At 43.2% G+C, this 20,625-nt stretch overlaps 1 protein-coding gene across 1 annotated transcript in view; it reads right to left on the bottom strand.

Annotated features, from left to right (window-relative positions):
* Positions 1-5,068: 5,068 nt before the first annotated feature.
* The window catches only part of TRIT1 (tRNA isopentenyltransferase 1), a 31,742-nt gene continuing 16,185 nt past the window's right edge, over positions 5,069-20,625 (bottom strand). The window contains exons 2-11 of the mRNA XM_083173791.1: positions 17,648-17,788; positions 17,466-17,561; positions 17,194-17,360; positions 14,036-14,178; positions 13,750-13,861; positions 10,794-10,906; positions 10,553-10,630; positions 8,136-8,245; positions 7,478-7,595; positions 5,069-7,333 (exon numbers count right to left, since the gene is read on the bottom strand). Of these exons, the coding sequence (XP_083029917.1) occupies positions 7,107-7,333; positions 7,478-7,595; positions 8,136-8,245; positions 10,553-10,630; positions 10,794-10,906; positions 13,750-13,861; positions 14,036-14,178; positions 17,194-17,360; positions 17,466-17,561; positions 17,648-17,788 (1,305 nt within the window). The 3' untranslated portion in view covers positions 5,069-7,106. The remainder of the gene's footprint in view (positions 7,334-7,477; positions 7,596-8,135; positions 8,246-10,552; positions 10,631-10,793; positions 10,907-13,749; positions 13,862-14,035; positions 14,179-17,193; positions 17,361-17,465; positions 17,562-17,647; positions 17,789-20,625) is intronic.

The following is a 20,625-nucleotide window of genomic DNA, read 5'->3' as shown; positions in this document are numbered from 1 at the left end:
GCAAATTACCTGGTAGAACTTCTTTACCCGGGAATTTGTCTTGCAGTGAGAATGGAGGTCTGTCCCTGCAGTCCCCGGCATTTTAATGCCGGGTAAAAGCCATGTATTTCTCACTCGCAGGGAGAACACGGTATTACATTGCCTACCTGCCTTTAAGTAACCTGAAATAGTGACACCTAGATCACTCTCCTCCTCAGTAGTTTCCATTATAGTGCCATTTATACAATATTTAGTCTTTGGATTTTTGAGACCCAAGTGCATGATTTAGCATTTTTTTGGCAAAAAAACTGTAGTTGCTATACTCTTGACTATTCCTCTAATCTACCTAGATCAGCGGTTCTCAAACTGTGGGTCCTGACCCCCAAGTGGGTCCCGACCGTCTCAGTATGGGGTCGAGACTACAGTATGTTGCTGACCATCAGGTGATGGGTATGGTATAATACCCCGACAGTCGGGATTCCGACAGTCAGTACTCCGACGTCGGAATCCCGACTGCACAGCGTGGGGAGCGCAATGAAGCCCCTTGCGGGCTCGCTGCGCTCGCCACGCTGCGGGCACGGTGGCGAGCTGCGCTCGCCACCTATTTTATTCTCCCTCTATGGGGGTCGTGGACCCCCACGAGGGAGCAGTCGGAATCCCGACTGTCGGGGAGCCGTCCGGCACCCCAGGTGATGACTTTTCTAATCTCAGTCAGTGATTCGAGTCTGAAAAATCTGTTGAATTGTTTATTTTAGACTGCTCCCATCATTTTGTGCCTCCACAATGCTGCCATGTATGTGCTGTCTGCTGGCTACACGTTATGTGATCTTCTACGGTAACTTTCTGGGGTTCCATAATTATTTTTATTGTCTGATGGGGTCCCAGAGCAAAATAGTTTGAGGACCCCTGACCTAGATCATCAATCATTTCTTTTACCACTCCTGGTGTGTCTACCCTGTTGCATACCTTTGGGTAATCTGCAAAAAGGCATATTTTACCCTCAATTCTATTTGCAATGTCACCAATAAAGATATTAAAAAGCACTGGTCCAAGTAGATCCCTGGGTTACTCCATTGGTAGCCTTTCCCTCCTACAACTTTGTTTTCTATCCTGCAGCCACAGGTGAGATTCAGTTAAACAACAAAACGAAAGAAAAACTGTCCCACCACTGGCTTACAGGTTGTCATGTATGCAAAGGCTGTAAATGATTGTGCTCACCTTGGGCCACATGCCAGACTGCAGGGAGTGTCAAGCTTTCCCCGCGTACAAAACAAAGACTTTGCCGCCAAGAAATGTAGAGCGCAGAGTGTGGCGGGAGTTCATGTGACCAAGGAGGGTGTGGAGAGCAAAGAAAGAAGATGTTGGAAGAGCAGTGACAGTTAAAAAAAAAAAAAGTATTTCTAGGAAAAAAAGCCACAACCCTGTACATAAGACAGACAGGCTGTAAGCACACACATATACTGGTTAAACTTGACAGTCCAGGAAAGGAGTAAACTGACAGCTCTGGTTAATGCACAGAAAATACAGTAAGAGACTGATTTAGGAAATACATGTGCTCAAAGCAGTCTATGGTTGTATATTCTTATATATATTCTTGTATATTGTCCTAACTCTAATGGAGCCTACACACATAGCGATTAAGGGGTATTTTCGGTACTTGTTTCCTAGCACGGCCACAACGATCATAATCGCGGTCATCGGGGGTAAAATCGGGGCCATCGCGGGCATCGCATGCGCAAAAAAATCGGGTGCGATGGGCCAGACGCGATGCCTGCGATTTCCCCATAGAGAACAATGTTAAATGCCTCAATTTACCCGCGATGACCACCATTTCCCATAGGAAACAATGTGAAATGGCTCAATTTACTCAAATTATCATAGGAACAATGGTAAATGGGCCAAAAACACCCCTGAACATTGAAATGTCCCCCCAAAAGTAGTTTACGCCACCACGTGATCAACGTGAACCCGAAGCGTGGCGAGCACAGCGAGCCCGCGAGGGGCGGCGGTACACGTCCTCCGACCTATTCATACCCCTACTATCCACTAGGGCGTGGAGTTGAGAATAGAATAGTGTGGCGAGCGCAGCGAGCCACCGAGCCCGAAGCGTGGCGAGCCCCGCGAGGGGACGCGGATACCTGTGAAGCCCGCGAAGGGACGCGTTTACCGGTGAAGGTATCCGCGTGCGCTCGCCACGCTTCGGGCTCGAATATTCTATTCTCAACTCCACGCCCTAGTGGATAGTGGGGGTATGAAAAGGTCGGAGGACGCGTACCGCCGCCCCTCGCGGACTCGCTGCGCTCGCCACGCTTCGGGTTCACGTTCATCGCGGGGTGGCGTGAACTACTTTTGGGGGGACATTTCACTGGTCAGGGGGGTTTTTTGGGCTTTCTGGCCCATTTACCATTCTTCCCTATGATGATTTGGGTAAATTGACCCATTTAACATTGTTTCCTATGGGAAATCGGGGTAATCGTGGGTAAATTGAGGCATTTAACATTGTTCCCTATGGGGAAATCGCGGCCATCGCGGGTGGACCATTTAAGCATTTTTAGGCGCACACGACGCGACCGACCCGATTTTTCACTGTTTTCAATGCATTTCAATGGAAAAATCGGGGGCATCGCGTCGGTCGCGTCGCAGGCCACTAAAATTACCCCCGATGGCCAAGATTTGTGGCCGTGCTAGGAAACAAGTACCGTATTTTCTAAGTGATCTAACTACATCGCTTAGAAAATGCCCCTATATCACTGTGTGTAGGGGCATAGAGATAGTGATTTGTGGACCCGCGCGTTGCTATCGCCCCGGCGACTAATATCCAATACGCTGGATAAATCTAGTTAATCGCCAGGCACAAGGCCAGTGTTCTCAATGAGAACATTGGCCCTGGCAGATCTCTTAGCACCACATCACGGTGCAGCGCTGTGTGTGGAGCGCTCTAGCATTGCTCAGAACGCTCATCGCTACGTGTGTAGACCCCATAGGACTGTCCTTCATTTGACTTCAGATTCTATAAGGCAGTGCTGCAATCTTATACTTATGCAAGTGAGCCACCAGCTCCTGTGCAATTCTGCTAGCGGCATGGGTCTTTTTGGCAAAAATGCATTTCAGTTGCAACACAATGTGGCTAGGGGCCATCAGAAAACTCTGCTGATTCATTTAATATAACACTTGTATATTGCATGTGAATGAGGAGGGTATGCAATCCGGCCATTTTCACCGGCTTCCAACAGTAATTCGAATGTTGGTATTCCAAGTATCGGAATTATCAGAAAGTCCTGAAATCGTCAAAAATGATTTGTCGAAAACCAGCCGTGAATTAGACAATCCATGGCCATTTCCAAAAAACAGATCTGACTTCCATGCTGTCAGTAAGGGTAGTATTGAATAGGCTGTCGGGAAACATTGGCACACATTAAATACCCAGAGTCTGTATACAGAGCACAACTTGTTTCAGAATAAAATGTGTCATATCAAAGTTATCTTTTGCCTGTTGACCAATAGTAGTTGATCTATTGACTGTCGCCTTAATGATCCACGCCCATCTAGACCATGTCGGAATTCTGGACACTGAAATTATCATTATATAAGGAACAAATAAATGTTTTGTTGTATATTAACATATCAACCAGATTTATTGAATCAATTCTATTTACTAGTTTGAAGAAATGAACCAGCAAATAAAACAATGAAACAAATAGATACTGTACTGTATATTAAAATTATATTAATATTCTATAAGTGTGAAGAAAAAAAAGAGGTAGGTCAGTGTCTTCTAAAAATAACAATTTCTTGGATTCTAAATATATAATGCATAGTCTATTTTATAAAAAAATATATATTAATAAGGAAAAAAACTGATTGACAATAATAGTGCATATTAAAATTGCCACAATTTTTAAGGAACACTCTAAAGGCCCATACACACTGGGCAACTTTGATCTGAAATCCGCTCAAAACAGCAGGTTTGAGCGGCTTTCAGCTCAAAGCCGCCCAGTGTGTATGCCCCAGCGGTGAGCGCTGCTGCACGCTCCCGTATCATCGCTGGGAAAGCCGCTCATCTGCTGGTAATACCAGCAGATGAGCAGCCTTGAGGACGGCTTTGCATAGCTCTGCGGTATGCAACGCTGTCCTCCCCTCTCCGTCTGCGCCGGGAAGGGGGAAAGCCGCTCAGTGTGTATGCACTGAGCGGCTTTCCCCACAGCAGTGATTGACATCATCGCTGTCCATACACGCTGGGCATAGTCGCCCAGTGTGTATGGACCTTTTCTGGATTTGGCTGACTAGGACATCTCCAATATTAGGCAGCAGGGATTTACCAGGTGGCTGTAGGAGTCCCCATATATAGTGAGCGGTTGTTATTTCCACAACGGTAGCTTTTAGGAGCGATTCCAAATGCAAGATGGGTAAACTTGGATGCAGTTGCAAGTCTGTGGCCGCCAAGGAATTCCTTTTGAAGTATTCCAGTGGAGAAATACTAAAAGTCCAAATGTCCTCCAGATAATAGTGTGACGCAATCCATATATCCTCTATAGCTCAGCTCAACGAGTTTTCTCTGGGTTAAAAGCTTCCCAGCTTCCTCAAGAGCAAGTGAACAGCTCACATGTCTAGAGAAATGGCGCAGATATTAATTTGCGCCTTTCTTGCAAAGTCTCTGCTAATCGGTAACGTGTGGGCATATATTCCAAAACTCCTTATAAATGATATGCCCAGAAAATAGACCAGGGGTTGTCAAACTCGGTGCTCAAAATATTGGAGCTAATAATTTCACTTGCATTTCTGAGGAGACTTTGAAAACATGAAATCTTTGGGGTCCTGAGGACAGGGTTGGAGAACATATGGAAGAGACCATATCCCACTCTACACAGATGTCTAATGAGCTACTTATCTCCACTACTCAGAGCTCTCAGATTGGCAGGTTGTAATCAGTGGTTAATTAATAGATGTTTTGTGTTACAGTGTCTGCTGTGTAATTAGAGCACAGGGATTATCGACCAAATCCACCATCGATACGGTTTAAAGCGAGAAAGAGACAGAGGGACATGCAGAAGAAAAGAGATTAAACAAACATATATTTACGTCAATAAACTAAAGAAAAACAACTAAAGTTATTACATACAGTATTTAAACTTTTTGAGACCTTGCAAATAACCACAGAACCTTTCAGTAGAAGTAAAAGCTTTACCCATTTCCTCAGCCCATTTCTCACTAGGGCTTAACAATTCAGATTAAGGAGTGTTTTAATGCTGGTAAAACAAATATGCAATGAATATAAAGCATTTAATGGGCACAATTACTATATTTTAGAGCAGGGGTGGGGAACCTTTTTTGTGCCATGGGCCATTTGGATGGGGGAAAAATCCTTCGGGGACCATATGTAAAAATGTATCTTACAAATTGTCCTGCTGCAGCCGTCCCACGCTCCGGTGGCTGCAGCTGAATAGGACTGACAGTCCTCTTAATCAACAGCTGCTGTTGATTAAGAGGAATCTCGCGAGAACTACCGACGTCTTGCGAGAATTACCCTGTACTTGACTCCCGGCAAAGCCACCGGGCAGGGGGGGGGGCGCATACGGCCCCCGGCCCGGCGGTTCCCGGCCCTGTTTTAGAGATTATTGGTTGAGATTCAGAGGTTGTTGCAAAAGGTGCAACAGCACCATCTGCAGCAGAAGGCATCTTGTATTAAAAAACAAACACTGATCAGATGCCTGCATCCTAAAGCGCAGTATTGGAACACTATCTCAACCATCGGTTGCAGCACCAGCACTCTATGGGTGCCACATCTTCGCTGCAGGAGCAAATAAATATGTACTAGAAGGTGCAGTCACTGGCTTGATAATACCATAAAAAGACTTCTCTCCAAATAGCAAGAGACTGTCTAGCAGACTGCGGTGTCTGACACTACAGCACATGCGCACTGCAACTGATCGGGGACTATTAAAAACTTTGAGGATGTCGCCTAACTCTTTGAGTGAATTTGTCAAAATAGGTGTGAAAATTGGCAAGCAAACATTTTTATTTATCATAATGACCTGTAATTTGTGCCTTTTATAGGAAATATAATCTTTTTTTAACACAATTTTTTTTACTTGAATTTATATAACAAATGTGAGCAACAATGGCATTTTTTGTGGACATTTTGCGCATCTATCACAGAGATGTTGGAACTTAAAAGGTTAATATATGTGAACGACATCACCATTAATCTTGGTACAAGTATATTTGATGTACACACAGGTAGACTAGTTATAAGGCTAATGTGTATCTTAATCAGAGATGGGAAACCTTTGGTGTTGTAGAACTACGCATCCCAGCATGCCCTGCAACAGGTTTAGCATGGCCAAATAGCAAAGCTGTAGCAGGGCATGCTGGGATGTGTAATTCAACAACAGCTGGAGGGCCAAAGGTTCCCCATCCCTGATCTAAATGTACAACAATATCTCTGGGTAAAAAAATATATATATTTTTTCCTATAAAACTTTCAGTGAAATTATCTTTTTCTTAAAATAAAACAGAATTTTGCATAGAAATGTAAATAACATATTAAATTTAAACATATAAACATGGCAAAAATATCAATATGGAAGTAAAGTATATTACAGAGAGAAAAGCAACAGAAGTATAAACAGATTTAGAGGGTATGCAATGTGCCGCCGCTATTTCCGACGTGGAAAATAATGGCGGCTCCCTATTCAATGCTGTCTTTAACCACAGCATTGTTGCAGGATCATGGCAGAACGGGCCCAACTACAGAAGCCGTCGGGCCCGTTCTGCCGATAATGGCTGTGGATTGTCACACTCTCCCGGGAGCAGATCGACAATCCGCGGCCGTTTTTATGGCCACGCCCCCTTTGCACCCAGCGGCAGGTGGGACATTGAATCCTGTCTGTTGTTATGCGGTCGATTTGACCGCAAATGGGCCTGGATCACTGCAGTCGGCGGGGATCACCAGCCGTGATCCCAGGTCGCATACTCCCCCAAGTCACTTCTCCCCATTTCTCTAATTACTATATTGTAAAGGAATTGAGCATGGGAGGAATTGGCATGCAATATAAAGGTTATACAGAGGCTGTCATGTACATCATTTATGGCAAAATAAATAAAATGGTTGGTACAGGTGGTCCTAGTTATTGTATAGTACTTTGTGTTTGTTTCAGAGAATTATTTTGGATGTCAGATGTAGAGTTTATATCATGGTTGCACAGTCTCTTGTCAGGGTGAGACGTCCCTTCCAGAACCAGCGGTAGACTCTCTGCATCAGAGCTAGGCCCCATCTTCCTCTTTTCTGCATTTCCTCTATTTTCTTCCAGTTTCCTCTTTGTTTTTGCATGATGCGATTTAGATTTTGTGTGAGCTATAAAAAAAAAAAAAAAGAAGTGCTTTGAATCGAGGAACGTCTCCTATTGCATTAATTATATATTGATGTTTTGTATTGTGGTGATATACAACTTTAATTACAATATTAATAATAATAATAATAATAATAGTTGCCACCTACCTGCCCACTCCCGATCACCAATGATGATTCGATTGCACACGTGGCACAGTCTATTACTTCTCTTGTTCTCACTATTATCAGAGCTAATCTGGATAGGTTCCATGATAGGAGGAAGACCCTACGGTTACATAAATAAACAAATAGAAACACTTGCTGAGGAAAGGCTGGGGACACAGCTGGCTGATGGGTTGGCCAACCTATCAATGGATTGGATAAGGTGCATAAGGTGAAATGCTCTAATGCAGTGGTTCCTAAACTGTGTGCCGTGGCACCCTGGGGTGCCTTGGGAGACTTGCAGGGGTGCCCTGGATTGGTGGTCCAGGACCAATTCAAGTTTTTTTATGTCCATTATAATAGTCAAATTGTGGAAAAACACAAGGGAATCCTGGCCATTACCACATAACTGATCCTTTGGATGAGATATTAACACAATTGATTTAACTTAATATTTGTTTCTTACTTTCTAAATGAGAAACTTTTAGCCTAAGGGTGCCGCGAAAACATTTCTGATGCATTGGGGTGCCATCATTCAAAAACTTTGGGAACCCCTGCTCTAATGTGAACATTATAGCCGTAGACCACATAAGCATTATGTTCAGTATTAAAAAGAGGATACAAAGACCAGCTTATCGTGCCAAAATCAGGTGAGGGCACCAACCTGCAACATGCTGCTGACGATCTGGACAGAGGGAGAAAGGACACATTTGTCCCAAGCAGAAGTATCGGTCACGTCCAGCCCATACACACTGGGCACGTTTGGGCCAGGCCCTGCAACATACAGCAAAGTTTTGGGTCGTTCATTGATATGGATTATGTAAATACAAGCTCAGCTCCAAAGAGAGATCACAAGCATTGTTTAAATGTCTTATAAAAAAAACTACGAAAAGCTGTTTTAAGTATTAAATTCCATAACTCAGTTTTTTTGTTCATTTCACAATTATTTTAATGTAACAATTGACATTTACATTCAGGTATTGTGTTTATTTTCTCAAATCAATTACTCATATAGTTTTCATACTGATAGTTGAAGTATAACAAATTAAAAATACGACTGAAATAACGTTTGTCTCATATGTCACTATTCTTATGTACTTCAGAGAATAACCTTCATCCGCACTCCCTAACTGAAAGAAAGTGTGCCACAGTCCTGTTCAGTGGAAGGCAGCAGCGCAGCACAGAACCGGTCTTCCACCTGCTCTTTTCATACAGGAAGCTCAGCACAAGTCGAGCACCTGTCCCACACTCCTGCTTGTGGCTCAACACTCGAGTAGCAGCTGCTGACACTGGCTTTAATCCAAGAGAAGTAGGGGTGGGGCGAAGAGCCAGTACAAGACTACAACATAATCACATGGCTAAGAAAACTCAGCCACAGTATAATGGCAAATATAGAGGGGCCTATTTATCAAGTCAGTGTACATACAATTATGCAGAAGTTGCTTCAGTTTATACATCGTTAACTGCTTTGTAACACAGGAATGTCCTGCTTCACAGAAAACTCCTGCACAAGGTTAACCATGAATGTCAATGGGGACTGTGGAATGACATCTATGTACCAAACTCCTTCATACCAATAAAGGCATTCTGATGATCCCTCTCCCACAACCTCAGCCCGGGTAACACTGTGCACATGCGGAGTGACAGGTTCTCAGGAGAAGTCTTTAAAAAAAAAAGGGAAAGACTTCCCCCTACTTTGGGAATGTCACTACCAGGGACAGTAGTTTGCACTACCACTCTCCATGCAAGTTACATTTCATTTATAGCGGTAATAATCATGCAACCAATTCCGCAATGTAAAATCAAAACACAGTACAACAGCACTTACGCAATGTTTAGCACATAGGGGAGGGGGTGGGGTAAGATGAGCCAGTGGGTAAGTTGTTCCAACCCAGAACCCCCCCCCCCCCACCCCCCCCACCAGCCATCATTTTAGCATGGCTAAGATAGAAAGTATTTATTTCACCAAAAAAACTGCTTTTTGTAAGTACCTTTTCTACATGTCAGTATAATAATAATAATAATAATAATAATGACGCATGCCAGATAAAATCCTGTGGCCAAATGTAAAAGGGTGAGAGTTTCAGAAAGTGAGAGATTTTGGGAGAGTTTTCCCATGTTTTTTAAAGCAGCAATCAATTACATGGCAAAATCAACCTGGTTTTGCAGTGTAATTTATTGCTGCTTTAAAAAAAAAAAAAAAATATGGGAAAACTCTCCCAAAATCTCCCACTTTCTGAAACTCTCACCCTATTACATTTGGCCCCTGGAGAGCACTAGCAAAGAGAAACATGTGCATTTAAATTAGCATTTCTCCCACAAATGCAGACTCTCACTCTCCAAGATTTGATAAACCTCCCCCAAAGTGGTTTGCTGAAGAAGGCTGGGGGAACGGCAAATACGGAGCAACTATCTGTATTGCCCTGCATCGTTGATGGGTGAAAAGTTGTATATGTATTGAAATGCTATACAGAGGATGTATGGGAATTGTTTCATCTTTAAATTATAATTTAAAACAATATAAAACCAACCAAATAAAGTCTATCTGTAAGAAAATAAATTAGACTATTTGAAAAAGGAAAAGGCATTAGTAAATATTAAAATTTTAATGATGCTCATGTTTAGACTTCAAGTCAGTTGGTGAATTTAACCCATTGGATTAATCGATTTGGCTCAATTTTCCCTAATCTTGGGCAAGCTAAACCACAAGACTACTTTTCACTGCCGTCTCATTTATTCTTGCCTAGGGGATAACATAAGTAACAAATGTCTCATCTTATTACACTTTCCCCAGAACAATAGAACTGGAGAGGGGGGAGGAGGGGTGTTCTGCAACTGGTCACAGATTGTGGACTGGGAGCAACAATCAATCTCTTATATCTAAGCTGGTTTGTAATGTTTGGAGTTTGGCCCAGCTGATTAACACCATCCTCCGATATAACTTTTCAAGTAATTTCATTCATCAAATTGTTGATGAGATATTTTCTTCAGTTTATTAGTCACAATATGAACAGACCATTAAGGTTAGTAATAAGAAAAAATGAAAAAAAAAAAAGGAGAACAAAGTGTAAAGAAGCATACGTTTCAAGAATCTGTTCTGCACCCATTTATTCTGTTTCCTGGCATACTTCTGTGTTCTTTGTTTGAGTGCCTCGATACCTACAAAAAATTACTTGGACAGGTTACACCCTCATCTATTAAACACAGATTTATGGATTATTTCCACATCTGTCATAAAATGGGTCAGGATTTAGATTAACATCTCACAACTGTATTACAACAGCGTGGCACACTGCACACCCACAATTAAAACACTGTTCACCTCTCTGCAAAAGTATCTCCACTTGATCTGGAGACTTGCTGTCCTTGGTCATCAGATAATCATGGAATTCCTTGAAGCCAATTGATTGGAAAATGCCATGCTGGTAATCCTGGCTGAGTACAAGAAATTGTAAATGATTATTGTTGAGGAGTTAGGTGCCAAATACTTTCCAGTATAGAGGAGAAGGGCTGCCGCAATGCTGCCCCCCCCCCTCCGCTGCCGCTACCATCCACCAGCATGCTCCCCGGCCGTGCGCGCTCCCGAGTCCCCTGCACGGGGCCAGCGCATGCGCAGTAACTTCATACATACAGCGCATGCACTGGCCCAAGCCTCCGGGGGCTACCTTTGCAACAGCCCCCGGAGGCTTGATCGGGTCCCCGGGTTCTGGCGCATGCGCAGTATGGTCCGCAGTACTGAGCCAGTCACAGGGAAGCCTGTGCAGTAATTAAACTAGGGAGATAAAACGTAGGCAAAGGAATTGTGAAAATAAAAAAAACAAAGGATAGTGGTAAGCGTACCACTGTAGGCTAACAGTCTAGCAATAAAATCATATCAGAAGTAGATATAAAATGGCACAGAGGAGAGTATTTAAAGATAGTGTCATCCTAATTTGGCGGCTGTGGGGGATGCCAGACAAACTGACTTTTATTTAAAGGAGCAAATACTTAAGGGTGTGGTATGGTGGTCCGAAATCAGGATACCGATGGTCAGTATCGGAATCCCGACTGCCAATGCTCCGACAGGGGGGTGAGTGCAAAGAAGCCCCTTGTGGGTTCGCAGTGCTCACCACAGTGCAGGTTCGGTGGCTTGCCACGCTGCGTACTCTGTGGCACACTTCGCTTGCCACAGGTTCTATTCTCCCTCTATGGGGGTCATGGACCCCCACAAAGGAGAATAGCCCCTGTCAGTCGGGATCGCGACTATCGGGCATTTAAACAGTCGGATTCCAATGTTGGAGTGCTGGCTGTCGAAATCCCGACTGTCGGCATTTTAACAGCTGGATTCCGATGTCTGAGTACTGACCATGGGAATCCCGACTGTCGGGCAGTCATCTAGCACCCATACTTACAAGGCATATTTTTGTCTTGTAAGTGAATGCCTCTTTAAAAAGAAAGTCAGCGTTCGTCCGGCATCCTGCACAGCCACCAAACTCGGGCGGCAATATATTTGGCCCAGTATGAGATGGGCACAGTGGTGTCGCTGGCTTTGGAGAAAACAATTAATAATATTAATTGAATTTGGGAGGATATGGGTAGCTAGTAGATTGATTTACAGAAGAGTGCAGCAGATGTACAATGCTTAGAAAGGAAAATCTGTCTTGCTGCAGACTGAATGTGAGGAATACGTGAGAGGAATCCCAGATACAAAAGGACTTCAGTAGATATAAAATGGCACAGGGAAGAGAATTTAGAGATATATAGTGGGCGAAATATCATGCCTATTTTTAGGCTTGTTTTTACCAATGCGAATTCCTTTTTTATTCAAAGTCGAATTAGCATTGGCGAAAAGTTTATAAAAAGAAAACACGTGAAACGGCAAATTACTCTGCGTTTTTCAACCGTGACTTTTTTGACTAGTCAAAAAAATGGCACTTTAATTGAATAGTTTGCATCTAAAAAGAGTCTAAACGCTGAAAAAGTTGACTAGTCAAATAAAGACACCTAAGGAGAACATGAGTGGTAAGATGAATTTCAGTGTTATCAGTGTGGAGGTTGAACCCAGAGTTTCTTTGAAGGAGTGCAGTTTGGCACAGCCCCAGCACCAACGTTTCTGTAGTATTAAGAAAAAGGACACCAGAACTCCACTTTACTGCAGCCTCTTTACAGGCTGTACATTTTGATAGCATTTTGCACTGCAACTGGTGACATGTTCCAGCCGTTCATTATTCAGACAGTGCAGACACAAACAATACAAGCACATTTTTGTAGTGTATAAACGCTGGCAGCTTGGCCCGGTTCTGGATCTGTCTCAGCGCAGATGTATATTGATGGCCAGATGATCAAATTAGAAGACATGTACTGTGAGAACAGCAGACAGCACATATAATGAAGAACAAGTCCCACCCACTAATTTGCAAAAGGTCTATAACGTCATTAGTATTTGACAGCACTGAAAAATAGTCTTCCTGGCCAAGTAGCTATTGGCCTTACTCAGACTTGTATGCTAACTTGAACAGGTCCTGCGTATTTGCATGCAGTGCTCTCAAACCCCAAGCCTGCCTGACTGACAGGCTAAGGGCATTTGAGGGCGTGGATGGGGCAGTGATGGGTCAGCTTCTCAAAACAAAGGTGTCTGCATCTGGTAAAACAGATTTACTGACCTCGGATGCAGACCGGAGACAGATATCTGAGTATCTTGAAAGTTTGTCAGATGACTGATGGTCATACAGATCTGACGGTGCGTATTGAGACTCAACAGCGGGTCAGTGAAGCAGAGAGGAGGCATCTATTTACACCCGACACCCCTTGCTGCATTTGCACATACTGGGCGTCTTCGCCTGGCAGGAGGGTGGCGATACCCTATAGAAGCCTATGGGCGTCTATCGCCGTCCGCGCGCCCCCCCTCCCGTCCTCCTTTGATCTCCTCCTTCCCCAGCAGGTGTCACAGCCGGGAGGACATCCGGCTGCAGGGGGAGGAGGAGACGCAGGGGGACACTGACAGCCGCCGGGATGTGACTGAGACCCCCGCAGACCACATCTCAGGTATCGCGGGGGTCTCAGTCACCGCAACCCGATGCTAGCTGCATATGTTAGTACATATGTGGCAGCATCGCAGCGGCTGTCAGTCGAAGGGCGGCGATGTATATTAATACATCCCGCCCACTGTAGCTGTACAGTATTGTACAGCTGCTTCTTTGCAGCCGTGCAATATCGTACAACTTTGAATCAGGCCCTCTGTGTATAAAATCATCTATAACTTAAACATACATTGTGTCATTTTCTAGGGATTCACTTACCCGGATTGTGCAATGACCTTCTCATTGTAGCGCGTGTGGAAGTCTTGTAGCTCCTTAAGCAGTCCCATCCCTATCATTTCATCCACTCTGGCACGCAGCCTGGTATTAAGAACTGAGGCACAACAATAGAATAAAATCAACTGACATTGACTAACGCAATCAGAATAATAACAATATTACTACATCTCCATAAACACACATACATTTGGATATATCAATAAGCTTGACTGATCTATAGTAAATAAACCAGTTTATTTTGATTTAGTCCTAGAAGGATAGGTTTTACCTTCCTGGTCTGAATGTAGCCATAAGATGCAGGGATGTGGATACCTCAAAGCTCCACCTAAGGGACCACCTCCTTCCTCCTCCTGTTGGCGTCTCAGGTGCTCCGTATGAGAGATACCCGTTTCCTCAAACACCTGAAGGCTCCTGTGTGGAAAACATAACATCACTTGGCCATAAAGCATTTTTATAGGGCATGGCAAAGTCCTCTATGCTAAACTTACAGAGGTCCCTTTCAGCAGTAAACAAAGTAAGCCACAGACCTATGTTCCTGCAGCCCTAGGGAAGGGAGAAGTTAAAGTACACTGATTTCCTAAATGGGTTATAGCGAGTTAGTTCTTGTAGGAAGTATGTAACTAGACTGGCTAAGCAACTACTAACCTACAATACACACTGATAAACTTTATACAAAAGGAAAACAGGAACCACATACTGTAGCTGTATAATGTTGGATCTAGAAAGACAAATAATATATGCACATCTTACTCAATGAGTGAGGTCTGGGGGGTAATGGACTTATTTATAGAGTACCCCTGGTCCACATTTTGCGAATTATATTATATATGTACATACAAACTGACATACACACACACTATATAGAAAAAAGTATTCAGACAACTGACCATTACACCAACTGTAATTTCATTGTATTTAAATACATATTTAAGATGGAGTTGGTCCCCCTTTTGCAGTTGTAACAAGCTCTTCTTGGAAGGCTTTCCACAAGATTTTTTTTGGTGTTTCTGTGGAAATGTGTGCCCATACATTCTGTAGAGCAATTGTCAGGCACTGATGTTGGCTGAGCAGACCTGGCTCACTATCTCTGTTGCAGTTCATCCCAAAGGTGCTCATCGAGGTTAAGGTCAGGGCTCTGTGCTAATATCTGGTATGCTGAAGCATTAAAATTGCCCTTAACTGCAGATAAGGGGCCTAGCCCAAACCCTGAGAAACAGAACCATACAATTATGCTTCCTCACAGTTGGCATAATGCAGTCAGACAGGTAACGTACTCCTGGCTTCTGTTAAACCCAAACCATAGAAGCAAGAACACATTTCCACAGTCCAGTGTAAGTGTGGTTTATACCACTCCATCTGATGCTTGACATTTATCTTCGTGAGGTAAGGCTTGCGTGCATCTCCTCGGCCATGGAAACCCAGTCCATTAAGCTCCAGCTGCACTCCAGTTGTACTTACATTAATGCCAGTGGAATTTTGGAATTCCTCAGCTATGGAGTCAGCAGAGCATTGGAGATTTTTACACACCACTCACCTGAGCAGTTGTTGACCTCACTCTGTGATTTGGAGTTTGTTCCTAAATGCTTTTCTCACAGTTGACCATGACAATAGCCAGCAGGCATGAAATTTCACAAAGTCTTATTGCCAAAGGTGGCAACCTATCACTGTACTACGCTTGAAGTCGCTGAGATCTTCAGAATGACCCATGTTATATCACAAATGTTTGCAAATGGAGACTGCATGGCTAAGTGCTTGATTTTATACATCTGTGGCAAAAGGTCTAAATAAATCACCTGAATTCAATAATAAAACAGGTGTAGCCAAATACTTATAGTGTATATCTACACAAACATACATAATTAATAATATTTTTAGGCAGGTGTGGAAAGAAAGGTTGTAAAGTAACAATGCTTTCAAAAATAGAAGTGTCAGTAGTTTATTTGATATCAATTAACAAAATGTAATTTTTATATATTAGACAACGTATACTAGAGTTTCTACAGGGAGTTAAACTGGTTACATTACAAGGGCATAGAGCATATACTGTAACTGATACTATTTGATATATTATTAAACAAATTAACAAAGTGTGCATATACAGGGATGCACAGATGGTGCAGCTCTCACTTCTCCTGGCAATTCTATCGCCAATCGTCATCTGCCATCCTCCGACAGAAGGGGGCACGCCACCCGTCTCCCCAGCTACCTGCCCATCCGCAGCAGCCTGCTCCCGCTCCTTGCCCATCTCCCTGAAGGGCAAGAAATCCGCTCCCCGCCGTTTTGCTGACAAGGATGCTCGAGCGAGTGAGACCCAGTCAGCCAGTCCGCCTGGTTGACGGCGGCTCCATCTGTACCTAGAACTTTGTAGGCCCCATAGCAAAAAATTGAAGCATATAGAAATATGGGTGAGGGCTGAGGTACAGGATTTCACACACACACACACACACACACACACACACACACACACACACAGGGGTAGGGGGGTGTACAGTTTCATACACGGGGGTAGGTGAGTGCAGGATGATACACATAAAGGTACAAGAGTGCTGGGTGTCATACACATTGGGGGAGGTACAAGGTGTCATACACATGGGGGTAGAGAGGTACAGGGAATTTATAGGTAGTCACACACAGGAGTGTATACTGTCTCCTACAAGGGGCCAGGGTAGGGGGGTACATGATATCTCACACACACACATACATGTATGTATGGGGTGTAGTGTGCTACACATGGGGAAGGGTGTAGTATAGAGTGTACCAGCTGTCATACACACAGGGGTAAGTGGTACAGGGTGTCAGACACAGATGTACACATCATCCCTATATGCTCTGTTCGCAGAGTTAAAAACTTCCTATCCCTGTATGCTCGTATCTCGTTTAAGCCAGACTGCTTCTGTGATCCACTGCTGCGTCTGAGAACACACCATTATATTATCTGCGAAAACAGTGGCCATCTGGGTGAGCCTGGGGCTACTCAGGTTGGCTGTCACAGCTCCATAGCAAAGACTAGGAAATCTTCTTCGGAAGATGCAGACATTGGCCTTGGCACTCCCAGAAAATGGAGGTCATTTGCCCCTCTTTTTCAACAATACTGCCACTGGCCCTCCCCCCAAACAGATGCATTATGTCAATCAGGCTATGGCTTTTGGAGAACTTTGAGAGATCTTCCAGTCAAAAACAGAGCGTGCACAGTACAGATCCTGCACATGCGCTAATCCTCTAACATTGGAAAAAATATGCAAACCATCTGAATCAGGCTCTTTCTTTAGCTGAATTGAGATCTATTGTATTACTTACTTATGTTGTCACCTGCTAAGTGCATTGGAAACTGAAGTTTATTGAACTTCTACAAGAAACAAGGTCATACATTGAACTGATAATTACAGCAAGGAGACAGTAAAGTGCCCTACAGCTATCTGTGCCCACCTTGCCACTTTACGTTTATCATGTGGATGTAGCTTGGCTGCCATCTCTGGGTCCACATTTTTCAAGCGTGCATGAAGTTCGTGACTGTCTAATGTCTCCAGTTCCAATTTCCTATCAGTTGCGATCTGCTTTTGGTGTCCTCTAACACTAGGCTTTGTGTCAGGTCCCTGTAGGTCAAGCAGCAGTTAGTTCATAAGTTAGGGAATATATAAATACATAAAATGCAAGTATGTAGCAACAGGAACAGCAAGATTCAAGCATGAGGCACGTACCGTGTTAACTAGGACTTTCCACAGTAGTGACTCAATGTAATAGTTTGTTCCGCCCACAACAATTGGGATTTTGTCTCTAGAAAATATATCTTCAATGTGCATAGATAAGGAGCATATTTCAGTAGCAATGGATAGAGGAATATTGATGCAATGGAAGGAGCATGCGGAAGTGTAAAGGATATCAGAGCCGTGGCTTTGTTGCGGAAGTCAACTACAGTAAAATTGGTAACTAGAGGATCCAAAAAGCTGATCATGTGATGTCTGCAGAGAAGCTGCTCCTCAGCGGTCACCTTATTTGTGATGATATCCAAACCCTGGTACACCTGAAACAGAGACCATGAAGTAGGTCATGCTGACAAAAATATCATCACATCCCAAAGCAACACAATTTTGTTTCTAACTCATAATGAATTGCAAAACTGTCTGTGCAGTGAGACCTACCATGATTACTTTTGATGTTAATTACTACAAGTAAGAATTGATACTACTGAGAAGTACTAAGTGCATGCATATGCAAGAGAGACGCAGAGGAAAGCATTTTTGAAGCTTGATGCAGCAGACACATCAGGGCACTAATGGTTACAGGATCTGTTACATAACGGATCTGTTCACCTTAATTAACAGGCCCCTAGACTAGCGGAACCCAATCTGTGTTAAGTACACCCCATTGGGCTTAATGCTCATCTAATTGAATAGCTCAGGGCTGACAATTAGACACTAAGTAAACCTGCCCCTTAAACTGGGTACACACCTAAAAGGCATATCTGTAGATATCTCTCTAGACGGATAAGGCAGTGTGTTCTGTATACACGCTGCCTGATCCCTCATTAACTGATGGCACAACTGGACCAATGTTTACATGTACCCACCCAGTTGCTCTGTCAATCACTGCCAATTTGTGCAGGAATTGTACAGCTTGTCGGCAGAGTCTCTGTACACACAGCACGATGGGCCGATATATGTTTAGATGTATTGGTCATTGGCCATGCAATCTGTCTGAACAACCCCATTCACCTCCAACGGATGAACAATATATTAGCCATTCAGTTGATTAGCCGATATATCTGCCAGTGTGTACCCAGGATTAGGGTTTAACTATTCTGTTTTGACATTATCTTTAATTGGCTTTATAGGGTCACATGGAATTTTGTGATGTCAGTACATTTATTAGAAAGCAACAGTACACATTTTAGTTTTTTTTTTTGCGATTTTGGAGTAAACTAAAATTTACAGGATTTCATTCATAAGGAATGTTTTCTGTGAAATTAAAAAGTAGTTACATCTTATTTTGATTTTTTATAATATACTTTGAAAGAGAGCACCGCTATTAAAAAAAAGAGCGTTTACACCAAACTAATAAGCAGGTTTACAGCTAAAAGTGGGATGGAGGTGGTGGGTGGTACAATAACTACATTGTGCCGTACAGAACAGTACATTACATTGCAAATACCCATATTAGCAATAATCAGCTATTTTGACTACCTTCTGTCAACAATGCAGCCTAGAAAAACAACTCTCTAGCTGTACACACCATACAAAAACACATCATTCGAGATTGGGAAACAAAGGAATGGTGCTATGGAACATTTATGAAAAATTTATATAAACAGTTACAAAAATTAAAAAAGTAGCACCATGAGAGACTTACTAACAAAGATGAAGCAACTCCTCACATCACTCAACCCAAAACAAGTGAATATACTTAGAGGGGTATGCAATCTGCTGCCGCTATTTCCGATGGGGAAATAGCGGCGGCTCCCCATTCAATGCTGTCATTAATGACAGCATTAATGCGGGATCACGGCAGAACGGGCTGACTTCAGAAGCTGTCGGGCCCCTTCTGCTGATAACGGCCGTGGATTGTCGTTATCCAGGCCGCAGAGCGACAATCCACGGCTGTTTTCACGGTCACGCCCCCTTTGCGCCCATCAGCAGGAGGGACATTGAATCCCATCAGTCGTTATGCGGTCGATCTGACAGCAAACGGGCCTGGATCACGGCTGTCGGCGGGGATCGACAGCGGTGATCCCACATTGACATTTGTCCAACTTTTCTGATTAAAGTGAAAATCTGGTATGGGACGAATAACCATTTGCTCCAAAAAGCTGGAAATTGGACAAAAATGGGTCATTTGGATAAATTGATAAATCAAATGGATTTAACTAGTTTGTCTGAACATCCATGTTTTGGTTGTTTTCCCAGTGTTTGGGAGCAAATGCTCAAATGTGATTCACTCCCATACATTAACAGATTCTCGTTCCAACTAGAAAGATTAGACAGATAATCTTATGGTGTGCATCCAGCTTTAGGGGGTATTCCACCCCGGATTATGACTGTCGGGATGTCTCGACAGTCGGTATCCGGGCCATTTTTTTGATCCTTCTGATAGGAACTCAACAGTCTGTATTCAATGTATCGACTGTTGAAAAGTCTGCAAATCGCCAAAAAATGGCTGCAGAATGACAAAAAAATGCTCTGAGTTTGACAATCCGCAGCCATTTCTGACAAAACAGATCAGACTTGTTTTAAATTCGGATCTGTTTTGTCGGAAAATGCCTTCAATGCTGTCGGTCATGGTGACATTCAATAGGCTGGAGATTGGATAGCAAGAATACGAACTATGAAGGCTACAGCTTTACAAAATCTTTATATTCGAGGCCCAGGAAAAAGCAGTTCTAGATCTTTGAAGGTTTGCACATTAGTTTTCTATATTAGTGGAAATATTTTCAGCTGTTTAAGTAAGAAAAATTAAACATGATAAAAACTATCATTTACATACAGAAAGAAAACGGAGTAGCAGCTGAAGATTGTATTAAGGCATGGGTCCTCAAACTGCGGCCCTCCAGATGTTGTGAAACTACAAATCCCAGCATGCCTTGCCACAGTTTTAACACTCCCTTATAGCAAAACTGTGGCAAGGCATGCTGGGATTTGTAGTTTCACAACATCTGGAGGGCCGCAGTTTGAGGACCCATGTATTAAGGTATGTCACTCAGGAAATGTTTAATGTAAAATGTGCTTGATCCTAACAGGTGAGAAGGGAGCAAATTGCCATTGCAAAATGTGGAAACAACGGTAACTGCAATACACCAGTCGCAAGCTGATTGTGCCTCAAACTCACAGATTTCTTAACATAATCCTAATGAGTTACCAACAAAAA

Source organism: Crinia signifera, chromosome 2 (genome assembly GCF_055691185.1).
Source record: "Crinia signifera chromosome 2, ASM5569118v1, whole genome shotgun sequence".
Taxonomy (NCBI): Eukaryota; Metazoa; Chordata; class Amphibia; order Anura; family Myobatrachidae; genus Crinia; species Crinia signifera.
The sequence above is the reverse complement of the archived record's forward strand: the minus strand, read 5'-3'. Positions and strand labels throughout refer to the sequence as shown.